Source organism: Elephantulus edwardii, unplaced genomic scaffold, assembly GCF_000299155.1.
Source record: "Elephantulus edwardii isolate Elephantulus edwardi_28Jun2011 unplaced genomic scaffold, EleEdw1.0 scaffold00466, whole genome shotgun sequence".
Taxonomy (NCBI): domain Eukaryota; kingdom Metazoa; phylum Chordata; class Mammalia; order Macroscelidea; family Macroscelididae; genus Elephantulus; species Elephantulus edwardii.
The window spans coordinates 271,270-293,648 of record NW_006400216.1 but is presented as its reverse complement, the minus strand read 5'-3'; the positions used below and the strand labels follow the sequence as shown (position 1 = coordinate 293,648).

At 49.5% G+C, this 22,379-nt stretch overlaps 1 protein-coding gene across 1 annotated transcript in view; it reads left to right on the top strand.

Moving 5' to 3' along the window:
* Nucleotides 1–22,379, top strand: part of EGLN1 (egl-9 family hypoxia-inducible factor 1) — a 94,826-nt gene that overhangs the window by 19,192 nt on the left and 53,255 nt on the right. The window contains exon 2 of the mRNA XM_006902892.1: nucleotides 6–459. Within this exon, the coding sequence (XP_006902954.1) occupies nucleotides 6–459 (454 nt within the window). The remainder of the gene's footprint in view (nucleotides 1–5; nucleotides 460–22,379) is intronic.

Below are 22,379 nucleotides of genomic sequence, written 5' to 3'. Positions count from 1 at the left end.
GGCAGCCCGGGCCCTGGGGAGGAGCCGCTGGGCCGCGCGCAGCTGTCCCGCGCACAGCTGTCCCCGCCGGGCGACGCGCCGGCCGAGGGCCTGAGCCCCGGTCTGCGGCCTAACGGGCAGACCAAGCCGCTGCCCGCGCTCAAGCTGGCCCTCGAGTACATCGTGCCCTGCATGAACAAGCACGGCATCTGCGTGGTGGACGACTTCCTAGGCAAGGACACCGGCCAGCAGATCGGCGACGAGGTGCGCGCGCTGCACGACACCGGCAAGTTCACGGACGGCCAGCTGGTCAGCCAGAAGAGCGATTCGTCCAAGGACATCCGCGGCGACCAGATAACCTGGATCGAGGGCAAGGAGCCGGGCTGCGAGACCATCGGGCTGCTCATGAGCAGCATGGACGACCTGATCCGCCACTGCAACGGGAAGCTGGGCAACTACAAGATCAACGGCCGGACCAAAGTGAGTGGCCAGGCGGCCAGGGGCTCCTGCCTGGGGGTCCCTGACCGAGGCGGGCTGCCGCCGCTCCGACCCTTTGTGGCCCGCGGACCTCGGCTCCCAGAAGGAAGAGGGTGGGTCTGGAGCTAGGTGTCCTTTGGCCATGGCCGGTTCTAGGCGTCCACTCTCCCCCACTGGTGTCCACTTGTGAACTTCGCTGCTGCATGCACGCTCTTCCGGTTGCTAATGACCTCTACACTCTCCCTTTTGCTTTGCTGTTTTGAAGGTTTTTCCTCCTTCCTTTGCACCCGCAGCCACACACGGCAACCTTATTGGTGAGTTAGCTGCCCAATGGGGAGTATCAGGGCTCTCCCCGAGCAGGTGTGAGCGCTGCGTTCAGGTCCCCGCGGCCGCCTGGCCGTTCATGAGATTGGCTGAGACAGGGCCGGCATTTGGTTAAGGATCCGCCACCTGGGCTCAAAAAGAGCTGTAAAGCGAGCGTTGCGTGAGGGGGACAGTGCTTATCCAGGACGCGCTGGACTCCCCCTCCGGGAGGGAGATGGAGGCCCTCCTGGCTGGGAAGAGGTATTTCCGCTTGCACACAGCTGGGGTAGGTAGGTGACATTTTTAGCCTAGATTTCCTTTATTGGCTTTGTTTGTTTAATCCCTCTTTTGGGGAGCTGGTCTGTTGCTTCCTGGAAAAGTACCGGGAATTGAAGCAGGAGGGTTCTTTGGACCGTCTTAATTGAATGAGATTTTTGGCTTGTTCTTTGTCATCCGCGATTTCCCCCAGAGCTCTTGCGTTCCTCCAGAGTCAGGTCCTCCTTCCTTCCAGGCGGTGAGTACACACTTTCTCCCTTAGAGCTGTGTCTTGCAGCCCTTGTTCCTTTTTACCTCCTAGATCTTTATCATCTCTTCACACTTAGCCCAGCTCCACCCACTTACTCTCCTCTCTGCCCCAGTCCCAGAGTTTGGGATGTTGTCTTGCAAGATCCTTGTACCTGCGTGTTTGTGTACAGCTTGGCCTGTATGTTTGACCTTCAGCTTTAACAATCACTGTGATGCCCACATGGCCTCAAAGACTGCACAAGACAGTGAGGAGCATGCCAGAGCATTGAGATTTTGGGGGGACAGTTACCACTGCAGAGACCTGTGGCATGCGGTTTAAATAAGTGTAATATTAACTCAGAGGAAGAAATGTACGTGACAAAACCTTGGCTTTCAGGATCTTTAATGTCCATTTACATGATAAAACACTTTGTGATGGATCAAATCTGAATGTGGCCAGAGCTGGAAAGAAGTAGCTTGCGGGAGTTGCTAAAGGGCTCTGAGACTGACCAGCTACCTGGTTGGCGTATATGCTCTAGATGGGTACATGGAGGAGATAATGGGCTCAGTCTTTGCTTACATTCTGTTCTAAGCTAATTCATCCAAGTGAAGCTGTTCGCACTCTTCCTGCTTCTGCCTGCCTTCCTCTGGGAGGGGACACGGCTTGGCCCTGAGTGCTTCTGTGGGGAGACGGAGGGAAACAGCCATCCCATCCCAGGAGGACCAGACGTGGAGGGAACACAGCTTGACCCTGAGTCTGTGGGGAGACTGGAACACAGCTGTCCTATCTCAGGAGTACCAGGTGTGGAGGGGACACAGCTTGACCTTGAGTGCTGCTCTGGCGAGACTTGTGGGACTCGGACGTCCTATCTCAGGAAGACCAGGTGTGGAGGCGACACGGCTTGGCCCTGAGTGCTGCTGTGGGGAGACTGAGGGACAGCCATCCCATCCCAGGAGGACCAGGCGTGGAGGGGACACAGCTTGCCCTGAATGCTGCTCTGGGGAGACTATGGGACTCTGATATCTTATCCCAGGAGGACCGTGGAGGGGACAGCTTTCATGTTCTCAGTCATTTGATTGCACAAGTCATGTGATGTGGGACCAGTGGAAGGAAGGATCTGTTTTAAACTCTTCAGCTGTCTGCTTAGGCTTGCCTGCTGGTAGGGAGCGTGCAGTAGCCCAAAGGCAGGAGATCCAAGCCTGGCGGCGACCACTCATCAGGAGGAATGCGGGCAGCCTCTGAAAACCCACCAGCAGGTCAGCTCTGAGTTAGTTCCGATTGGACAAAGCACAATTACCTAATAAGCCACAGCAGCGTCCTACACAGCCCACACCTGCCAGAGGAAAGGTCAGTGACGTGGAAGAGCGTGGTTTTGCTGCTGTGGAGCGACTGGATCCTGGTGGCTTCTGGTTCTGTGTGCCTGCCCAAGCTGGCTGTGAGGATGCTGCCCTGCTTGTATACACTCTTTGTCAGTCCCAAGGAATTCTGCCTGGAGCTCTGGTAGCCTAGTGGCAAGAAGCTGCACTGCAATCCTGAAGGCATGTGGTTCAAGGCCACCAGCTTCTCTGAGGGAAAAGAATAGGTAGACACCTCCAGTGCAATTAACTGCCTCTGAAAATCTGCTCGAGGGTCAGCTGTGGGTCAGTTCTGACAACAAGGCGTTCTGCATCAATGCTGTTCTTCATTTTTGAACTTTGATATTTTTTTTTTGATTTCTCATGTGAGGATTTTGTATTTTCCCTATCTTACATAGCTGTTTATTGGTCTCAGTCTTTTAGCCTATCAGAAAAAAAAACTTTTCAAATAATTGCCTGTTTTTTCAGTCTGATAAGAAATTAGTCCCAAAGAAATTAAGTGACATGTTGAAGGTCACAAAGTTGACATTTATTTCCACGTGTCTTTATATCTGCATCTCACATAAAATATACATATCCCTACTTAATTAACTCTGGTGTATTTTATGCTATTTTTAGGATTGGTTGTTGTTGTTATTGTTATGTGCCATCGAGTCGCTTGCGACTCATAGCGATGCTAAGTACAACAGCCCTAAACCCTGCTCTGTCCTGTGCCAATCACACTGCCTCTGACACACCCATCCCGATTACCCCAGTCACTGAATCAATCCACCTCATAGAGGGCCTTCCCCTCCTGCACTGTCCCTCCACCCTACCAAGCATGATGTCCCTCTCCAAGGACCAGGGTCTCCTTATAACATGTCCAAAGTATGTCACACGAAGCCCCAGAATCCTTGCCTCCAAGGAGTAGCCTGGTTTAACCCTCTCCAGGATGAATCTGTTTGTTTTCTTGGCAGTCCTTGGTACATTCAATACTCTTCTCCAGCACCACAGCTCAAAGGCATCAATTCTCCTTCTATCCTCCCTAGTCATTGTCCAACTCTCTGATGCATAACAAGTGATTGCAAAGACCGTGGCCTGTATCAGACGCACCTTAGTCTCCAAAGACACACCGTTGCTCTTGAGTACTTTAGAGAGGTACCTAACCGCAGACTTTCCCATCGCAATAACGTTTTTTGATTTCCTGGCTACTGGTGCCAAGAGTGTTGACCGTGGAGCCGAGCAAACTGAAGCTGTGAACAATCTCAATCTCTTCGCCATCCATCCTGATGCTGCCAATTGGTCCAGTGGTGAGAATCTTTGTCTTCTTGACATTGAGCCTCAGTCCATACTGAAGGCTGCAGTCCTTGACCCTCTGCAGTAAGTGCATGAGGTCCTCCTCAGTTTCAGTGAGCAGGGTTGTGTTATCTGCATTTTTAGGATATGTGTGAAAATTTGTGACTTTCTTTGTGATCCTACACTTTGGCTTGTCTGGCATTCTAGTTAACATTTTCTTCTTTGAGTTACACACACACACACAAACCCAAAAATGAGCAAGCCATTACCACTGAGTCAGGATGGACTTGTGCATTACCCTCCAGTAGGTTTTCAGAGACTGTGAATTGCATGAGAGGGAATCGCTGGTGGATTTGAACCACCTGCCTTAGGATTGACAGTTCTCTGTTAGGCCCCAGTTGCACACTTAAGTTCTACATGTGCTCTTTATTCAGCACCTTTTCTGTCCTCTCAAATAAATGTTATTTCCCCCTTGCTGTTAATGTCCAATAGAGTTGGAACGATCCATAGCTGAGCCTCCAATGGGTTTTCAGAGGCAGTTGGTTAATTGCATGGTAGCGTGCTGGAGACTGAGACTGTGAACTGCGTGCTTTTGGGATTGCAGTGCAGCTTCTTAACTACTAGGCCCCCAGAACTCCCTACCTCTCTGCCTTAGTAGGAGCCTACTTCGCCTTCTGTCTTTTTGATTTACAGGTGTTTTCTGTTTCTCACCCCTCCCCCTTCCCAGGTATACGTCTGGTGTTACTTTAGGTTGATGCACGTTTTTGTTGGAGCCTTTATCTGTGCAGACTGGGAGTTTTGCATCTGCTTCAGTTTCCACATGTGCATTTCACTCCTTTTCGTAAGGATACTATTTGTTTGCGCACTGGAAACATTGTCTGTAGAGGACTGCATTTGGATAGGTTCCTGAGGCAGGTAGCTTCCTGAGCCCTGTGCATGCCAGTTGCCTTATTCCAGCTAAAATACTTCTGTTCTAAGTAGACCAAAAAGAAAAAATAGCTGTGAACCAGAAATTCCTCTTGCCACAGTGTTCTCTGGTCCTCTGAATCACTTTGCTGTCTTTACTGGGATGTTTTACACTTCATGCTTACATTTTTCCAGAGCCAAATACCAATGAGTTCTATTTCAGAAGATAAGACGTGAGGGGAGCCCTGTTGACCCAGTGGTAAGAGGTTGTGATGCAATCCCAAAGGCATTTGAATTTGAATCCTACAGTTGCTCCACGGAAGAAGGACGGGCATTCTCTTGTGTGATTTATAGCCTCTGAAAACCCACTGGAGGGTCAGCTGTGAGTTGGTTCCGACTCGATGGCACACAGCAGCAACAATAATACATTATTTATAGTCCCTGTTTGTTCATTGAAATCAGTACAGAATTTTCATGAGTTCAGGCCTCCTCTTCCTCATTTCATGTCCCAGAGCCGGTTCTTGTACTGAAACACTATGCAGCCAAGCGCAGTTTTCCCTTATAGTCACAGAGTTTCTATGTTTATGTGTTTTTCGTTTGTTCTTCCTTCAGATACTAAGTACTTTCCACAACCTGGGTACTGTTTTAAGAGTGAGGAAGACTCAAACAACATGAAGGAAAGCTTTATCCTAGAGTTAAATTGTGATTGGTGTACATGAGGGCTTAAGGAGACACAGAGAAATATGCAGATACCTATTGATGTTCCTGGGAGGTGAAACAAGGTGAGGAGGCAGCGATGGGGTACTTTTAGATGAGATTGATGAGAGAATACGTTGATGGGTTGATGGTAAGTCGTGTGGCTATGTAGAGGGAGTGTGACCCAGTGGAGGTGTTAAAGAGCAGTTGCAAAGGCCCCGCTATGGGAAGTGCCAGGCTTGCTGACAGCGTGAGGCCACTGTGGTTACGGCTGAGAGGGAGTCGATGAGGGATCTGAACGGTGATGTACGGGGTAAGACGTGAGGTCAGCTCGTAGAAGGCTTGAGTCTGTGAGCCATGGCAAGAGTGCTCGAGATTTGTGCTAACTGATACAGAGGCTGTTGGAGAATTTGTTTTAAAGAATACTATGACTGTTGTAGGGGAATATTGTGTGGGAAAATGAGAACAAAAACGGAGTACCAGCTAGGAAATTCCTGCATGGGAATAGGACTAGATGCTGAGAATAGATGCTTGGAGGTGGTAGAAAGTCATTTGCACTCTGAGTGTATTTTAAAGATTGAGTCAGTGTGGTATGCTGTGGGAGGAGGTACAAGGCATGAAAGAAGGTAGTCAAGAATGACCCCCAAATGGTGTCTAGCTACTATTTCTGAACAATTTGAAAAAAAACCTTTTGTAGAGGATTGCTGGTCCAAAGGGGTGAATGCAGAACAGACCTAACAGTTCTCATGGACTACAATCTTTCTGGAGCCAGGGCTGCTTGATGAATCCCTGTAACTTCCTAACATCTCTCTATACCTCACACCAAAGGCAGACAAGCTTACCTGGTACCTAGTGTCAGGCCGGTGCCTGGAACACATGTGAGCACAATGTCACAGCAACTGTGAAGTCTGGGTAGGTCAGAACTTAGAACCAAACTGTGAACGTACATGCTGTTGAAGTGATGTACATTGTGAGTATAATGTGATATTATTCTGTGTTTTTCAGCCAGAACAGAATTTAAAAAATAGAAAACAATTGGAAGTCTAGGATATCTTGCCTGAGCTCTTCTGCTTTGTCTTTAGTTTTTTCTCCCCCTCTCGCCCACCTTTCTGAGTTTCCATTTATGACAGATTATTAACATTTACTTCTTGACCAGAACTCCAGGGAAACTTATGCCCTGGGGTTTGTGGCTTCTTCCAGTTACTGCTGCTACTGCTCTTGGGCACACAGCCGTGCCCTATCCTCCTCCTGGTTTTCATGGTGTGTCTGCACAGGATGGTGAGCCCAACTGCCAGCCACCTGTGGGATGACCCACTTGCGGGATTACCGGGCGCTGAGAGAATACTTATTTTCTTTGCTGGGGGTGGTAGCAGGCATGTCTGTCTTCTTGAGTGAACCACCTGTTTAAGATGCTTATGGATGTCAATCTTGTTAAATTATTTTTTCTTCTTGTTAATTTCTCTTGAGTTGTTTGTAAATATTCAGATGCTGAAGATTAGGGAAACATTGGAGATAGTTGATTCAGTAAGGGGCACACATGTTCAATCTGTGTTGAATGTCAAAATTGGAAATAAACCATTGTCACTTAAATCAGCTGCTGAAGAAAACGATTACAGGAATCTGGAGAGGGTGGAAGGAGCATAGTCTGGTGGCATTGACTTACAGAGACGAATGACTGTAGGATTGCTGCCCGAGGTAGTGGGGAAGCCAGAATTTACTGTTAACACTTCTTGAACAGGCCCTTCATGGCCATCCTAAGTATTTCTCTGAATGGGGGTCCTGACCGTGGCTGGAATTAGGAATGAAAGGACATCTCCCAGTGAGGCTGATAGCATCAGACAGAATGAAGTGTCCAGGACAGTGAGGAGGGCACTGCAGGGTGGTGGTGAGTGTGCAGGTAGGGGCCTGTGAGCAGGTTGCAACTCAAGCAGCTCCTTCTAATACTGACTTTGGGGTAGTGAAGCCTCGCTGATGGGAAATGGGAAGAACCAGTTGAGTTTGAAGAGGTACAAAGACCAACCAGTCATCTTCCTTTAGTCCCTTCTGATTTCTGGTTTTGTATTTTAAGTTTAGATTCTACCTCTAGAAAAAAGTTTTAAACTTTCTGTTAGACAAAGTACAGCCAGAGGCAAAGATGATAAAGATTCCTCTCACATACTTTGGGCATGTTGCTAGAGAGGTTATTGATTGGAGAAGGAAATCATGGGAGTTCCCATAATGGGAAGGTGTAGGGACAGCGAAAGAGAGGAAGACTGTCAACCAGGAGGGTTGACACAGTGGCTTCAGCAGAGGGCTCTAGTGTGTCAGAGCTGGTGAGGTTGGCACAGGTGGACAGGGTTCAGATCTGCTGTTCATAGGTTTGCTATGAGTCGTACTCACAGCTTCTAACAACAACATTATAAATCTGAATTGTTAACACTAATCATAGGAAATTTTTAGTGAAAATTATTTTTTAATGAAAATGTTTAACAGTTTCCCCCTACACGTTCAGTAGTTTACTGCTTTTTTCAGCCACCCTACCTCCAGAACCTTTGGCTGCTTACTTAATGGTCTTTTAGTAATTTTTCCCCCCTAATTATGTTTTTCAGTTGCTCTTTGCTTTAATTTCTAACTATAGCTATTTCTTAATAGCTTTTTATATTTCTGTCAGAATACTGCATGGTGGGAGAACTTGGAAAATGTTTTCTGGAGGTTTCTTCTCAGCTAGTGTTAGGTGTCCTTGGCTGTGTAACAAATTACAGTTGCCATGTAACACACTATTTTTGCAATTTATTATGTAGCAATAGACACCAAAATTGAATGACTTAAGCGATATATGTTTATCTTCTCACCTCTCTCTGGTGGGGGTTTCATCTCTCTGGGCTCCTCTTGTGGTCTCTGTGGGTGGGGGTCTGGCCTGTCTGGAGTCCTCTCACATTACTGCAGGTGGAGGTCCGGCCTGTCTGGGGTTCTTCCATATCCCTGTGGTGGGTGATCTTGTCTGTCTGGGTTCTTCTCACATCCTGTGGGTGGAGGGTGCTCTCATGTCCCTGTGGATGGGGGCTTCTCTCAAGTCCTGATGGTGGGGGTCTAGTCTATCTGGCTGGCGGAGGGTTGGGGGGCTCACACGTTCTTGTAGTGGAGGTCTGGTCTGTCTGGGGTTCCTTGTGGTCTCTGTGGGTGGTGGCCCAGTCTCTGAGGTCCTCTTGTGGTCTCTGGGTGGGGTGCTGCTCTGTCTGGGGTCCTCTATCACTCTATCATTGGGCTGCAGTCAGATGGAGGTCTTCCCTGGGGTCCTGCCTGGGTGAGCTTCCAACTCCCTCTTGCCCACCCGCATTGTGTAGACCTCAGGGTGTGGGGATGAGGGTCTTGCCATGAAGCTGCTGCATGTGGACCTCTCCACCATGGATCTTGCTTTCTTATAGCAGCAAGTCCTGGAGAGTCTGTGAGCAAGACAGACACATCCCTATCTTCTGTCACCTGAATGCTATGTTCTCTTGGTTAGAAACCACTCACCAGAGGATCTCACAGAGGAGGGGAAGGACCCTCGCCTCCTGGTCGGTATGTGTGTCCACCCAGCCTGCACCGACACCATGGGACACATGGGTCGGGAATGTGCTATGTCCCTGGTGCCTGGCCCCATGCAGATACCAAGTTGGAAAGTGGCTGCTGTGACTGAGGAACAGAATGTTTTGTCTTATTTTAATCAACACTGAAATCGCCTGTGCTTGGAGATCTGGGGTCTGGAATTGCGTGTCCACAGGGGTTGTCTCTGTTTCCCCTCCTTCCCCTGCTCTGGGAGGAGGCCTGCACTTCACCCCCTCTCTCCACATCCATCCTCCTGGACATGCCAGGCTGGCAGTGTCTCTCCTCCGATGCTTCTATTTAGTGTTTTCCTTCCGCAGTGTCTCCCCTCTTGGGTTGCTGCTGTCTGAGGCATGGGCTTTGCTATCTCCTCAGCCCAGTGGAGTGACCCTGAGCACCATGGAGACACACATCCTGGAGTCAGCTTGCCTCTTCTTGGAGGCTTGCTGTCCCACCTGATGGCTCCCTGATTCAGGGAAGATTTTCTTGCTGATCATCCTCTTCCTCGTTGGTGTAACAGGACCTCATGATAGAGCCTAACACAGTGAGGTTTATTGGAGGACAGATGAGAGAAGGCACGAGAAGTGCTCAGCAGATAGCGGAACCAGAAAACATGCTGCTGGCGGCTTCGTGCTGGCCCGCTGGCCCTGTAGGACAGTACACCTGCCTCATTGGGTTTCCAGGGTTGTGAACTTTTGTGGAACAAGCAGCCTCTTCTTGCCCCTGCAGAACCATTGGTGGGCTCAAGCCACTGACTGTGAACTTGGCAGCTGGGTGTTTTAACCTCAGGGAAGTGTCATCTGTGATTGTAGTGGTGCCTTTGGTGGTGGTGGTAGTAGTAGTAGGTGTAACCTGGCATCAGTATTGTGGTTGGGTGCTGTGGCGTGAACTGTGACTCACAGCAGCCCTGCCCTCCTGCACCATCCTCCTCATTTCTGATATGCTCAAGTCCATTGTTACAGTCACTGTGCCGGTCTTTATCTTGTTGGGAGTCTTCCTCTCTTTCCCTGACCCTCCACCTTTTCTAGCATGATGTCCCTTTCCAAAGATTGGTCCCTCCTGACAACATGCCCAGAGTCTGTGAGGGGAGGTTTCACAATCCTTGCCTCTCAGTAGCACCCTGGCTGCACCTTCTCCGAGACAGCCCTGCTTGTTCTTTTGGCGGCCCTTGGATTATTCAGCACTCTTCTCTGACACCGTGGCTCAAAGGCACTGACCACTGTACTGTCCTCCTTAGCCGTTGTCCAGCTTGACTCCTTGCTCCGTCTCTTACTGTGACAACTGTGGAGGCCTCGTGTGTAGCTTCAAGTACATGATGGGGTGGTATGCCAGCCATAGCCTGAACAAGACTAAAGCTTCCCCTTGGGGAGCTGAGGACTAAGCGTAGATGGGGAGAGGTGGGAGCAGCGGGTTACAGGTTCTGCCGTGCGCTCCTGATTGATCTGTGACTGTGCAGGGTGCCTGGTACCAGCCGAGGCGCCAGCCCCCAGCTCTCTGCCCTCCTGGAGTCTTTGTGGCTGAGGGAGGACCATGTTCCACCCATAATGTCCAGATTGACAAAGTTACGAGCTCCACAGATGTACGGAGGCCCTGAGATGTGGCTGAGAGGCTGCGGGAGCACACTACCCACTTCTTCAGTCCAGGAAAGCAGGTTTTATGCTGAGGGTGAGCTGGAGCATGTCCATTTCAGATCCCCAAGTCTGGAAATCATGTCACAGCGGTGCAAACTTTCCTTGTTATCGGTGCATAAGAATCCCTTTGGAAATGCCACTCATTTAAAGTTGATTTCACCTTTGTGCCTCTTTTATTGTTGTAAATGTATCTGGGTACCTCTGATGTTGAGTGTTTCACATGTCTCTCGTGGACAGTTTGGTGACATTGTGTTGATCTTGTCCTTCAGCTGTCCCCACACTCTGTTTCCAGACTTTTCCATCACCCTAACAGAAGCTGAGTGTCAGTGTGCCGGGAGCCTCCCTCCCCCGCCTGCCTGCCTGCCTGCCTGCCAGTGGACACTGCTGAACTGTGGTGTCTGCTTGTTCTATGTGTCCCGTGTCTGTAGTCTCTCATTTGCCCTTTCCTGACATCATTTGTGCCATCCTGGCCCCCAAGTGTCTTCCCTCTGGGGGTGGACTTGTCTCCACCAGGGTCTTGTTTTCAGCATCACGCATGCTGTGACATGTCCTGCCCCTATTTACCATCCATCCATCATCCATCCATCCATCTGTCTGCTGGCGGATGCGGAGGCACTTTCTCCCTGTAGTTGTCAGCAGTGTCGTGATGGACATTGTTGTACAGGTGACATTGCTGTACAGGAGTCCACTTTCAGTTCTTTAGGGTCTGTGCGCCCAGGAGTAGAACTGACTCACTGTGTGGTACCATGTTCAACAGAACTGCAGCGTGTGTTCCACAGTGGCTGTACAATTTCACTGTCCTGTCGTGCTAGGAAAGGTTGAAGGTCAGAGGATGAGGAAGACTCCCAGCAAGGTGGATTGGCACGGTGATGGTCGCGGTGGGTTCAGAATGTGGGAGATGGTGAGGAGGGCGCAGGGCAGGGCTCGGATTGGTTGTTCACAAGGTTGACCTGATGATACCCAGCACCAACCACCAGCGATGGATGCAGGTTCCCGTGCGCCCCCACCCCCACCCATAGCCTGCTTTCTGCTCTTTAAACATAGCTGCCATTGAAGGCCTGGGCTGTGTCTCCCTCATGGCTGAGGACACCACATGTCTTCCTGTGTTGGTCAGCCATTTGTGCTGCTTTAGTGAAGCTCAAGTACTTGCCTGTTTTCTTGGTTGGATTGTATCATCCCCTTGTTTCTTGTTCCTGGGACACTCTTGTCACCCCATCTTCCTCTCTAGCCTGGCCTTTCCTCTTTTTGTGTCATTCCCTGCTGGTGCTTTCTTCCTCAGGCCTCTGATGTTACTGATCCTGCACCCACGTCCTGTCTTGACATTCTCCAGCATGAAGTGGTTTGCAGCCCCAGAAGCTTGATGTGAGGGGGCAGGCTTTGTCAGAGCGTTTTACACCCAGCCACCCACTTCTGCTGCAGACAGTCTCATGTGTTCGTTTTCTCCCTCAGATTGTCTAAGGTGGCAGTCCTCCTCCAAGTCGCCGTCTCCTCGGCAGGCCCACCTGGCCTGTCTACGGTCACGTGTCCTCACACTGTGGGGACCCTGCTTGAAATGCCCCCTCAGACCTCGCTCTGGCCTGTCTGTGGCCATGTGTCCTTACACTCTGGGATCCCTGCATAAAATGCCCTCTCGGTGGGCCCTCCCCTGACCTGTCTGCAGCTAAGTGTCTGCACACTGTGGGGACTCTGCTCAAGATGCTCCCTCAGTGGGCCCTGCTTTGGCCTGTCTGCGGCCGCATGTCCTTGCACCGTGGGGACCCTGCATGAAACGCTCCCTCAGTGGACCCTCCTCTGGCCTGTCTGTGGCCGCACGTCTTTGCACCGTGGGGACCCTGCGTGAAGTGGGCCCTGCTCTCATCTCTCTGTGGCTGCATGTCCTCGCACTGTGGGGACCCTGGGCAATGCTGGCAATGCTGGCTTTCTCTCTCCTCTCCTAGTCCTGAGCTCTTTGCGGACAGGCTTGTTCCACACACTCAGTAATGGGTTTTTCACTCCAGCACTGGTGGGGTCGCAGCCGCCTTGTGTCTGGATTGTTGCCTCATGCTGTTTCCTTCCCTGGAGGTGTTGTGTTTGCCATGCACTATGTCTATATTGTGTCAACTTATCAACACTTAAGACTTCGTTCAGGAATGCTGGAGGCTTAGGGAAGGCAGGGCTTGAGCCTCTGCCTCCATGCCCACCACCTGCCGCCCATGGGGGTCTCACTTTTCGTGGCACTCAGTGTACCTGCGAGCTGTGTCTCAGCTGGTGTCCTCTTCCCCCCACTCCGCCCTGTCATTGCCTCCAGCTCATCTGTGTTTATCATATTGGGCAGGTTTAAGGCTCTTAAACCCTACCTGAGCAGGTAAGTTGCTGTTGTGTACCGTGGAGTGTAAACTGATTGACAGCTGACCCTCCCATGGGTTTTCAGAGACTATAAATGACTTGGGAGGAGACTGCTCATCTTTCTCCCTGAAGCACCTGGTTGGTTTGAATCTCCTGCCTTTGTGTTGGCAGCATGACTTCTTATACACTAGAGGTTCCAGAGCTCTATTTTATCTATTTATCAAGGATAAATATAACACAACTGTTGTTGTTGTTGTTGTTGTTGTTGTTGTTATGTGCCTTCGAGTCGCTTGCGACTCATAGCGACCCTATGTACAACAGCCCTAAACTCCGCTCTGTCCTGTGCCAATCACACTGTCTCTAACACTCCCATCCCAATTATCAAAGTCACTGAATCAATCCACCTCATAGAGGGCCTTCCTCTCCTACGCTGTCCCTCCACCCTCCCAAACATGATATCCCTCTCCAGGGACCGGTCCCTCCTCACAACATGTCCAAAGTATGTTAGATGGAGCCTCAGAATCTTTGCCTCCAAGGAGCCACCCGGTTTAACCCTTTCCAGGACAAATCTGTTTGCTTTCCTAGCAGTCCATGGTATTCTCAATACTCTTCTCCAGCACCACAGCACAAAAGGCATCAATTCTCCTTCTATCCTCCCTGGTCATTGTCCAACTCTCTGATGCATAACAAGTGATTGCGAAGACCAAGGGCTGTATCAGACGCACCTTAGTTTCCAGAGAGACACCATTGCTCTTCAGTACTTTGGAGAGGTCCCTAACAGCAGACTTTCCCATGGCAATGCGCCTTTTAATTTCCTGGCTGCTGGTGCCAAGACTGTTGACTATGGAGCTAAGCAAACTAAAGCTGTGTACAATCTCAGTCTCTTCACCATCCATCCTGATGCTGCCAATTGGTCCAGTGGTGAGAATCTTTGTCTTCTTGACATTGAGCCTCAATCCATATTGTAGGCTGCAGTCCTTGGTCTCTTAAGTCCTATCTCCAAGACTGCCCTATACTCTGAACCTGCATTGATCTCTCTTAAAAACGTCATTCCTTTTATTCCTGGAGTGTCTTCTCCAGGGAGTTATGCAGGCAGTGAATGGTTTTGTCTGTGTTGAGCTAAGCATTTTCTCCGGTGGTTGGGTTGTGTCTTGTACTTGTGGGAGTGCCCTCAGCCGAGCCTCCGTCATTGCCTCCCCTCTTTCACTAGCCTTCCATCTCCTCATCTCTGCAGCCACCACACGACCTGTGCAGTGTGTGGATGACCCCGTCTCTGCAGCCACTACAGGACCTGTCGGAGGCCAGGACTTTCATATCCCCATAGTCAGCTTTCTCTCCTGTGTTTACTCTGCTGTTTCTAGTCCTTGTTTTCCAGATAAAAATAACGCAGACCAGCATGGCTCCAACTATTTTTAACTCTCAGGTTCTGGGAGAAAAGTCTGTGCCGAAGGTGAGCTGAGCTTCTGTGCTGTCTGCAGGACTGAAAGGCCAGGTTGTGCATTAGAGAAGAGCCCTGCCTCTTGACATCACAGTGAGAAAGCCTGCCTCCTTCTTCTCCCGTTACCCTGTCAGTGGGAAGGTTCCTGGGGAGCAGGGGCCATTTCAAACTAAAGCAATATCATAGACACAACTCTGTGTTCTCTTCTGTATGATCCAGAAGAGAAAACCTGTGGCCGGCAGCAGACACAAAGCTCAGTGTTGATATCACATGATGGACACACAGAGTAGAGAGGTTTTCTGCTTTAGAAGCTCAGACTCGCACTCCTTACTGTTGAGCTGGAATCAGCTCTTAGCTGGGCATTCAGTGGATTTTCAGAGGCTGTGACCTGCACTGGAGGAGACGGTCCAGCTTTCTCCCTCAGAGCAGCTGGTGGATTCAAACCACCAGAGAGCCACCCTGCGTTTGGGTGGGCAACATAGCTCCCTACCCACCAGGTCATCAGAGATTCTTGGCCTAGGGTTTAAGGCAGGAGGCGGCCTTAAGCCCAAAGGGAGTGGGAAGAGGAGGCGGCCATGTTCTTCCTGGTTGGCCCTCGGGCCAGGTTAAAATTGTTTTCCTATCAAACATTCTTCTAGGTGGTATAGCACTCGTCTGTGCATTGCTGTACAGAGGTAACTCATGTTGCTGTGATGCTGAACACTGGGATAGTGATGTGCCAAACGTGGTAATGGGCACCCATGGTGGACAGTGTTGGCTGGAGCTTCCCAACTAAAATAAGCCTGGAAGCAGGAGCGGCATCCACTTCCGAAGTGGCTTGCCTCCGGAAACTCTATGTACGAACAATGCTCAGGCCTTTCATTCATAGGGTTGCTATGAGTCGTCTACGACTCGATGGCGCCTAACAACAACAACAACATAGTTTATGCAGAATTTCTTAAAACATTAAGATAAGGATATAAGCGTTGTGCTAACAAAAGAGAGCATGCATTTTAAAATGGGAACTGTCTTTGATTTTGATGATAAAACATTCTGGCTTTAATCACACTCCCAGGCCCACACTTTTTGTGGACTCAGGAAAGCCATTTGATGTCACGGTGTTTAAAGGGGATGTTTGTAGTAGAAATGATAGAAAGCTGAGATGTGTGAAAGTGTTGATGTACTCAAACATTTATCTTCCGGTTTGCTTGATTTTATATCTAAAATGTGGCTTTTCTTTCTTGGGTGCAGTTTTTCACTTGGTAAGGAAAGTGGCTGAGATTGGAAATTTACCAAGTAGAGAATAATTTATGTGTAAACAACTGGAAGCCTCTTGTTTAAGTCAGTCAGGCCCTGGTGAGAGGGCCTTTGTATTTAAAAGTGCAAGTTGGGCCTCATATTGATTATGTTGGAGAAAAGCATTCTTTTTAGTGGTACAGCCCTGATATGTCAGTTTGCTGTACTGAGGTAATTTGGGTTTGCTGTGGTACTGAATGCTGTACCACTGGTGTGTCAAATGCCATAATGGTTACCCGTGGTGGACAGTGTTTGGTGGATCCCCCCAATTAAAACAAGCTTGGAAGCAGGAGTGGTGTCCACTTCCTAAACAACATGTCTTTGGAAACTCTATGAACATCAGAGAAATGATGATAATTAATAGAGCAGAGTTGAGATCTTTCGTTCATAAGGTCATGAGTCGTGCTCGACTTGACAGCACCTAACAACAGCGTATTAAACTAGAACCTAACAATTCTGACTTCAGACTTTTGGTATATGTGGAGACATCTGTAAAAGATGATTGCCCTCTACCATCTGCCTTTAGAACAAAGTTAAATTCTTCTTGTTGTTGGCCACCTACTAGTGCATCCTAACTTGTGACCTCGTGTATCACCATAAGCTACTCCATGGACATGAATTTTATCTCCCCATTCCTACCTCTTCTTACTCCAGACAAAGTGAGATCTGTGCTGTGGCTTACCAGCTCATAGGACCGAGCAGCTAGCCTGGGAGCCGGGAGGTAGAACAGATCCTCTAGATGTGCTAGTGGGCCAGTTTACTACTGGATGTCCAGTGAGACCATGGTCCAGGAGCCCGTTTCAGGACGTGGTATTTGGGCCTGAGAAGCCACTTCAGCAGCTCTTTCCGTTTTAGGGGCTGGGGTGGTATTGTAGAAAAATACATATATCACTTAGGCCATTTCAACCTTTTATAGGAATATAACTTCCTAACAGCACTTAGGCAATTCGCTGTTCAGACCTGCCCTTGACTGATGAGATTGGTTTGTCACCACACACTTCGGTGGCCTGATGGAAAGAGGTTTCACTGCTGACCCAACCACAGGAAGTTCAAATCCACCAGCTCCTCTATGGAAGAGAGATAGGCACTCCCCTCCTTTGTGATCCACAGCCTCTGAAAACCTGCTGGGGAGTCAGCTATGAGTGTATTTCGACTCGATAGCAAATATCATCAACATTGTGCACTCAGGACTCCAGCAGAAGTGTGTTCTTTCCCTCCGTCCTGCCCCTCGTAACTACTAACCACTGTATTTTCTATACATTTACCTTTGTATATTGGTGAAGGTAGAGGATCAGAGATAGATCTTCAATGAGATGGATTGACAGAGTGACTGAGCAGTGGGCTTGCGCGTGGTGGAGGCAGTGAGGACTTCTCAGGCTAGGGCAGCGTTTAGATCTGTTCTTCATGGGATTGCTGTGAGCTGTGGTCTGCTGGACGGCATGTAACAACAGCTTAGGTGAAGTTGTGCTGGATCTGTCCTTCCGGGATTGACCTGCCTCTCTTGTGGGGCGGGAGGGCTCCCCTGCACCAGCAGGGTGTGGACACACCAGACTCTGGGAGCCTGTCCTGTTGGTGGAGTTTTGGGACAGTCACACAGGAAGGTGAATGGCTTGATGTTGACGCAACAACATACAGCTTGCTTTTGGTTTTCAGGGTTTAAGTGTAGTTGCCAGGCCCCACCAGATGGGCCCCAAGGTGAGCCTTGTTGATGTTGGAGCAGGAGCTCTGGGTTCTCACAGCCATGTGGTGTGTAGTTGGAGACCGAAGCTGGTGTGAGGCATCCTTTCCAGTTCTCTGCTGTCCCCACTGCAGAGCCCTTGCGTGTGTCTCCTGGACACAGGAGGATCTGCACTCTACCCCGTCTCCTCCTGGCCTCTTTGCCTTCGCCTAGCACGCTATAGGGCAGCTGGGATTCTCCTCTTACGGATACTCTGCACCAGGTGTCCTTGAAAATCAGTCTTTGAGTACTCATGTAAGTATGTTTTACTGGAAGATTTGCAGAAGTGGAATGGCTGCCTTAGACGTTTGTATTTTGCCAGTGTTTACCCAGTGCTTCCTCTGTGTACTGTTTGTGCTCAGGGGATCTCGCTGTTAACTCTGACAACAGCCATACGAGGTGTAGGCGTTCGTAGATTCCTCTTTTTAAGTTGGAGAAAGGCGCAAAAAAGTTTTGGAAAAAGGGGGGGAAGCTTTGCCCCAAATGACACAGCTGGGAGAAGACACAGCAGACAAGTTCTGATTTGAGAACCTCTGAGCTCAGTCATGAGCTTTGTTTCTATATCTGTATTTTCAAGGTGCTGTTGGCATTATGTTCAATATTGAAAGTTGAGGATAAGCTGAGTATTTATCAAAGGCGGTTCTCATTCCTCACTTACATCATTTCAGAAATGGGCTGAGTGTTTCTTGGTCCCAGTAGGGACGGAACCTCTCAGGGAGGCAGAGAAGAGTGCTGCTGCTTCTGATAACATGCAGCCTCTGAACCCCTTGAGTTATAAATATTATTGGACAGTTATAAATTCATATTAACCTTAGACTGCTCAGACAACACAGTGTCCATAGAAGGTCCTTTTAAGTCTGTAAGTCCTGTGACAATCATGTGACCACAGCAGGGTTCACATGACTGCCACAGTCCCTCAGCAGACCCTCGGAATCGGAGCTTTTTGTACCCACAGGTTCAATGTTTTGTTTTTGGTTTCGGGGTTTTTAATTTTAATTGCAATTTAAATGAAAGTTTGTAAAGAACTTGGATTTCCATTCATTCATTATTGCACATTTCCCTCTCTACCCACTCTCCCAGTTTGCTTTTCTCTTTGGAAAAAAAATCTTTCATTGTTGTACAGTTCTCCACCCCCACCCTTCCCCTACTTTGCTATGCAGCTCTTATTCTGGACTGTTGTCATGCAGATATTACCTAATCATATATTCCTTTTAAACAGTTCTTTCCCTTGTCTGTTTCAATGCAGTGTATGTTATTTGCCCCCTCTTTTCTTAGTTTTCCCCAGTCCCCATCTCAGTGCTGTTTTATTACAGTGGCATGATGCAGGTCCCCTTACACGCTGCTCTGTTCCTCTTGAGCAGTCCGTCCTCTACTTATTGGAGGACATTTTCCTTTCCATGTACATTTGGGGATTAGTTTGTCCATCTCTTTAAGGAATGTTGATGGAATCTATGTGGGGTCTGCGAACAGCAGTAGGAAGAAGTTACCAGTTAGCCAATTATGGACAGCATTGTGAACAATGGGAATTCCAGGACATGTAATTGTGCTCGTGTGGAATCTGTACATAGACTAAGAGGCAGTTACTTAGACAGAACAAGGAAATACCTCATGGCTTAACATCAGGAAACGTGTCTAGATTGTATTCTTTCACAGTGTGCCATTAGTCTGCATGGATTTTGAACAAATATTCCAAGGAGCTGGATGATATGAAGAAGAATGGGACATCAGGCTTGGGAGAAGACTCATTAACAGCCCGTGGTATATAGATAACACAAGTGTGTTTGCTGAAAAGAGGGCTTGAAGCATTTACTGATGAAAATCGTTCTTGGAAGAGGACATCATGCTGGCAAGGGTGGAGGGCCAGGGAATGAGAGGAGGACCCTCGCTGTGATGCATTGATGCAGTGGCTGTAACAGTGGGCCTGGCCATAACAGATGTGGGGATGGCACGGGATAGGGCAGGTCCTGATCCGTTGCTCACAGGGCTGCTGTGAGGCACAGTGAACTCTATGGCATCTAGCAACAGCTTTCAAAATGGATTCTACCTCAATACAGAGAAAACAAATGCCTTCCCAACTAGACCAGTAGGGGACATCATTATAAGTGGAGAAAAGATTGAAGCCGTGAAATACTTCTGTTTACTTCTCCATCAACGCCAGTGGGAGCAGCAGTAAGGAAATTAAAAATGACATATTGCATTGGGCAGAAATGTCTCTTTGAGCACTAAGGTGTGCCTGACCGAACAGTGAAGAAGGAAGATTGAAGAACTGATGCATTTTAATTATGGTGCTTTTGAAGACTATGAGATCTACCACGGACTGCTAGAGCAGATAGCTCTGTCCCTGAAGACGCCCAGCCAGAATCCTCCTCTGAAATGAGGGGGTGGGATGTTGTCTCGAGTCATGCCCAGGAGGAGGTGAGCCCTCGAGAAGGACCTCGTGTAAAGTAGAGGGCCAGCGACACAGAGCCCTCGAGGAGACGTGCTGGCCCAGCCACCACGGCGGCCTCCCGTGGAGTGAGCTTGGGTGAGACCCGGCTGGTGCAGGACTGGGCAGCACTACCTTCTGGTTCACAGGGTCCCTGAGTCAAAACCGCCTCGGAGGCCCTCGGGCAGGAGGCCATCATCTCACGGTTACACTTGTTTCCTGGGAGAGTACTGGTGTTTGTCATAACCCTATTGTTGCTGTTGTTAATCAACTCTATGGACAGCAGATCAGAACCCTGTCCTCACCCATGCCATCCTCACCATCTCTGACACACCTGAGCCCATTGCTGCAATCCTGTGTTAGTCCTTCTTGTTGAGGGTCTTCCTCTCCTTCGCCGACTCTCCACCTTCCCCACCACGATGTTCCTCTCCGAGGACTGGCCTCTCCCGGCAGCACACCCAAAATATATGGGACGACGATGCAGTGAGCTGAAGTGTCATTGTCACGGGCGTGTAGAGCTGTATCTGGCACGTACTAAGCATCACATCAGGAGGGTGACTGCATCACTCCCTAATTGCCCACTCGCTGAGTGTCATGACCATGCCAAGTTGTCACATGTTTTTGGGGACATGGCTCCGTCTGTGCCAGTGGCTTATGCAGCTGTGGAGTAGCTGGGACCCGCTGTTCAGTTTTATTCGTCCATGTCTGTGTGGGTTGTTCACGGGCTACCGCTGGCCCCGTGGTTGTTCTTTCTTTATCCAGGTGAATTTCTCTCACACTGTCAAGGGGGAACTTAAAATTGTCATTCCTTGTCATTGTGTTGTGTAGGTGTGTGGGAGTTTTCCTGTTTGATATCAGATTACTCATCCCCACACATCTCCCTCTGAAACCTGCTCTTTGTCATGTGTGATGGGTTTCTGTGAATGTTCTGGACACTCCCACCATTGCACTAACAGTGTTGAGTTCCTGTGTTCACGGCTTTACATCCGTCTCCCTCTGGTGTCCGTCCCTCACGCTTCTGGGGGACTTTAGGCTCCCACCAGCCTCACCACTGAGGCGTAGGCCCTGAGTTTGTCAGCTCCGACCTCATGTCCAACAGCCCCGTCACTGTGTCGTAGGCTCCATATCTGTCAGCCCTGTCACTGTGTCTCAGACCCCATGTCCATCAGCCCCACCTCTGTGTCGTAAGCCCTGTGTTCAGCCCCATCACTCTGGCTTAGCCCCGGTGTCTATCAGCCTCGTCACTGTGTCATAGGCCCCGTGTCCGTCAGCCCCGTCACTGTAGCTCAGGCCCTGTGTCCGTCAGCCCCGTCACTGTGTTGTAGGCCCTGTGTCTCTGTCAGCCCCATCACTGAAGCTCAGACCCTGTGTCTGACGGCCCTGTCATTGTGGCTCAGGCCCCATGTCCATCAGCCTCATCACTGTAACCTAGGCCCTGTGTCCATCATCCCCATCACTGTGTTGTAGGCCCTGTGTCCATCAGCCCTATCACTGTGGCTTAGCCCTGGTGTCCATCAGCCTGTCACTATGGCTCAGGCCCTGTGCCTATCAGCCTCATCACTCTGGCATAGCCCCCCTGTCCATCAGCCCCATCACCGTGGCTCAGGCCATATCTGTCAGCATCATCACTGTGGCTCAGGCTCTGTGTCTGTCAGCACCATCACTATGGCTCAGGCCCTGTGTCCAGCTCCTTCTGCCTTCCATCTTTCAGGCTTTCATCAGCCCCACCACCACTGTAGGTCCTGTTTCCTGGCGTTTCTGCGTTTCCCAGCAGCCGGGAATGCCTTCTGCCTGTCTCCAGTGTCCCTTTAGATCTGCCAGTCTGGTGGCCTAGTGGCTAAGGAGATGCACTGCCAACCAAAAAGCAGGAGGTTCAAATCCACAAGCAGCTCATCAGGCGGAAACTGGGCAGTCTCTTCTATGCCAGACACAGCTCTGAAAACTTACTGGGGGGTCAGCTGTGAGTCAGTTCTGACATGACAGCAGTGGTTCGAGTTACTCAGATATATCACTGGTTTGAGTTGCTCAGATATATCACTGGTTTGAGTTATTTAGATAATATCTTTGTCTTGTCAGATTTAATTCCTTAAAATGAGGATTGGCAGACGTTTCCAGAGCTAGCAAGCTTCAATTTGTGTGGGCCTCTGTGTGACTGCCTCTCGTCAGCAGGTGGGAACAGTCACAGACAACATGTAAATAGAGTGCAGCGTGTTCCGATGACACATCATTGACAAAGCAGGTGAAGCCTCTGGCTTGCCGCCATGTGCAGTCGCTGACTGTCTTAAAGGCATCTTGGGTGTACCATGTGCCACGTGACTCTAGGCGTGCCCCAAATCCAGCAGTCCCGTTTCTTAGCCTGGCTTGCGTTTGAGGTCTCTGTTAAGTGGATTTGCCTTTCCAGCCTTAATTTCCCCTACCCCTCATGCTGAATTTTTGCAAATAGAATCACCTTTCAGTCCTGGAGTGTGCCACATGCTTTCTTTTTCTTTTTTTTTTTTTTTTGTTTTT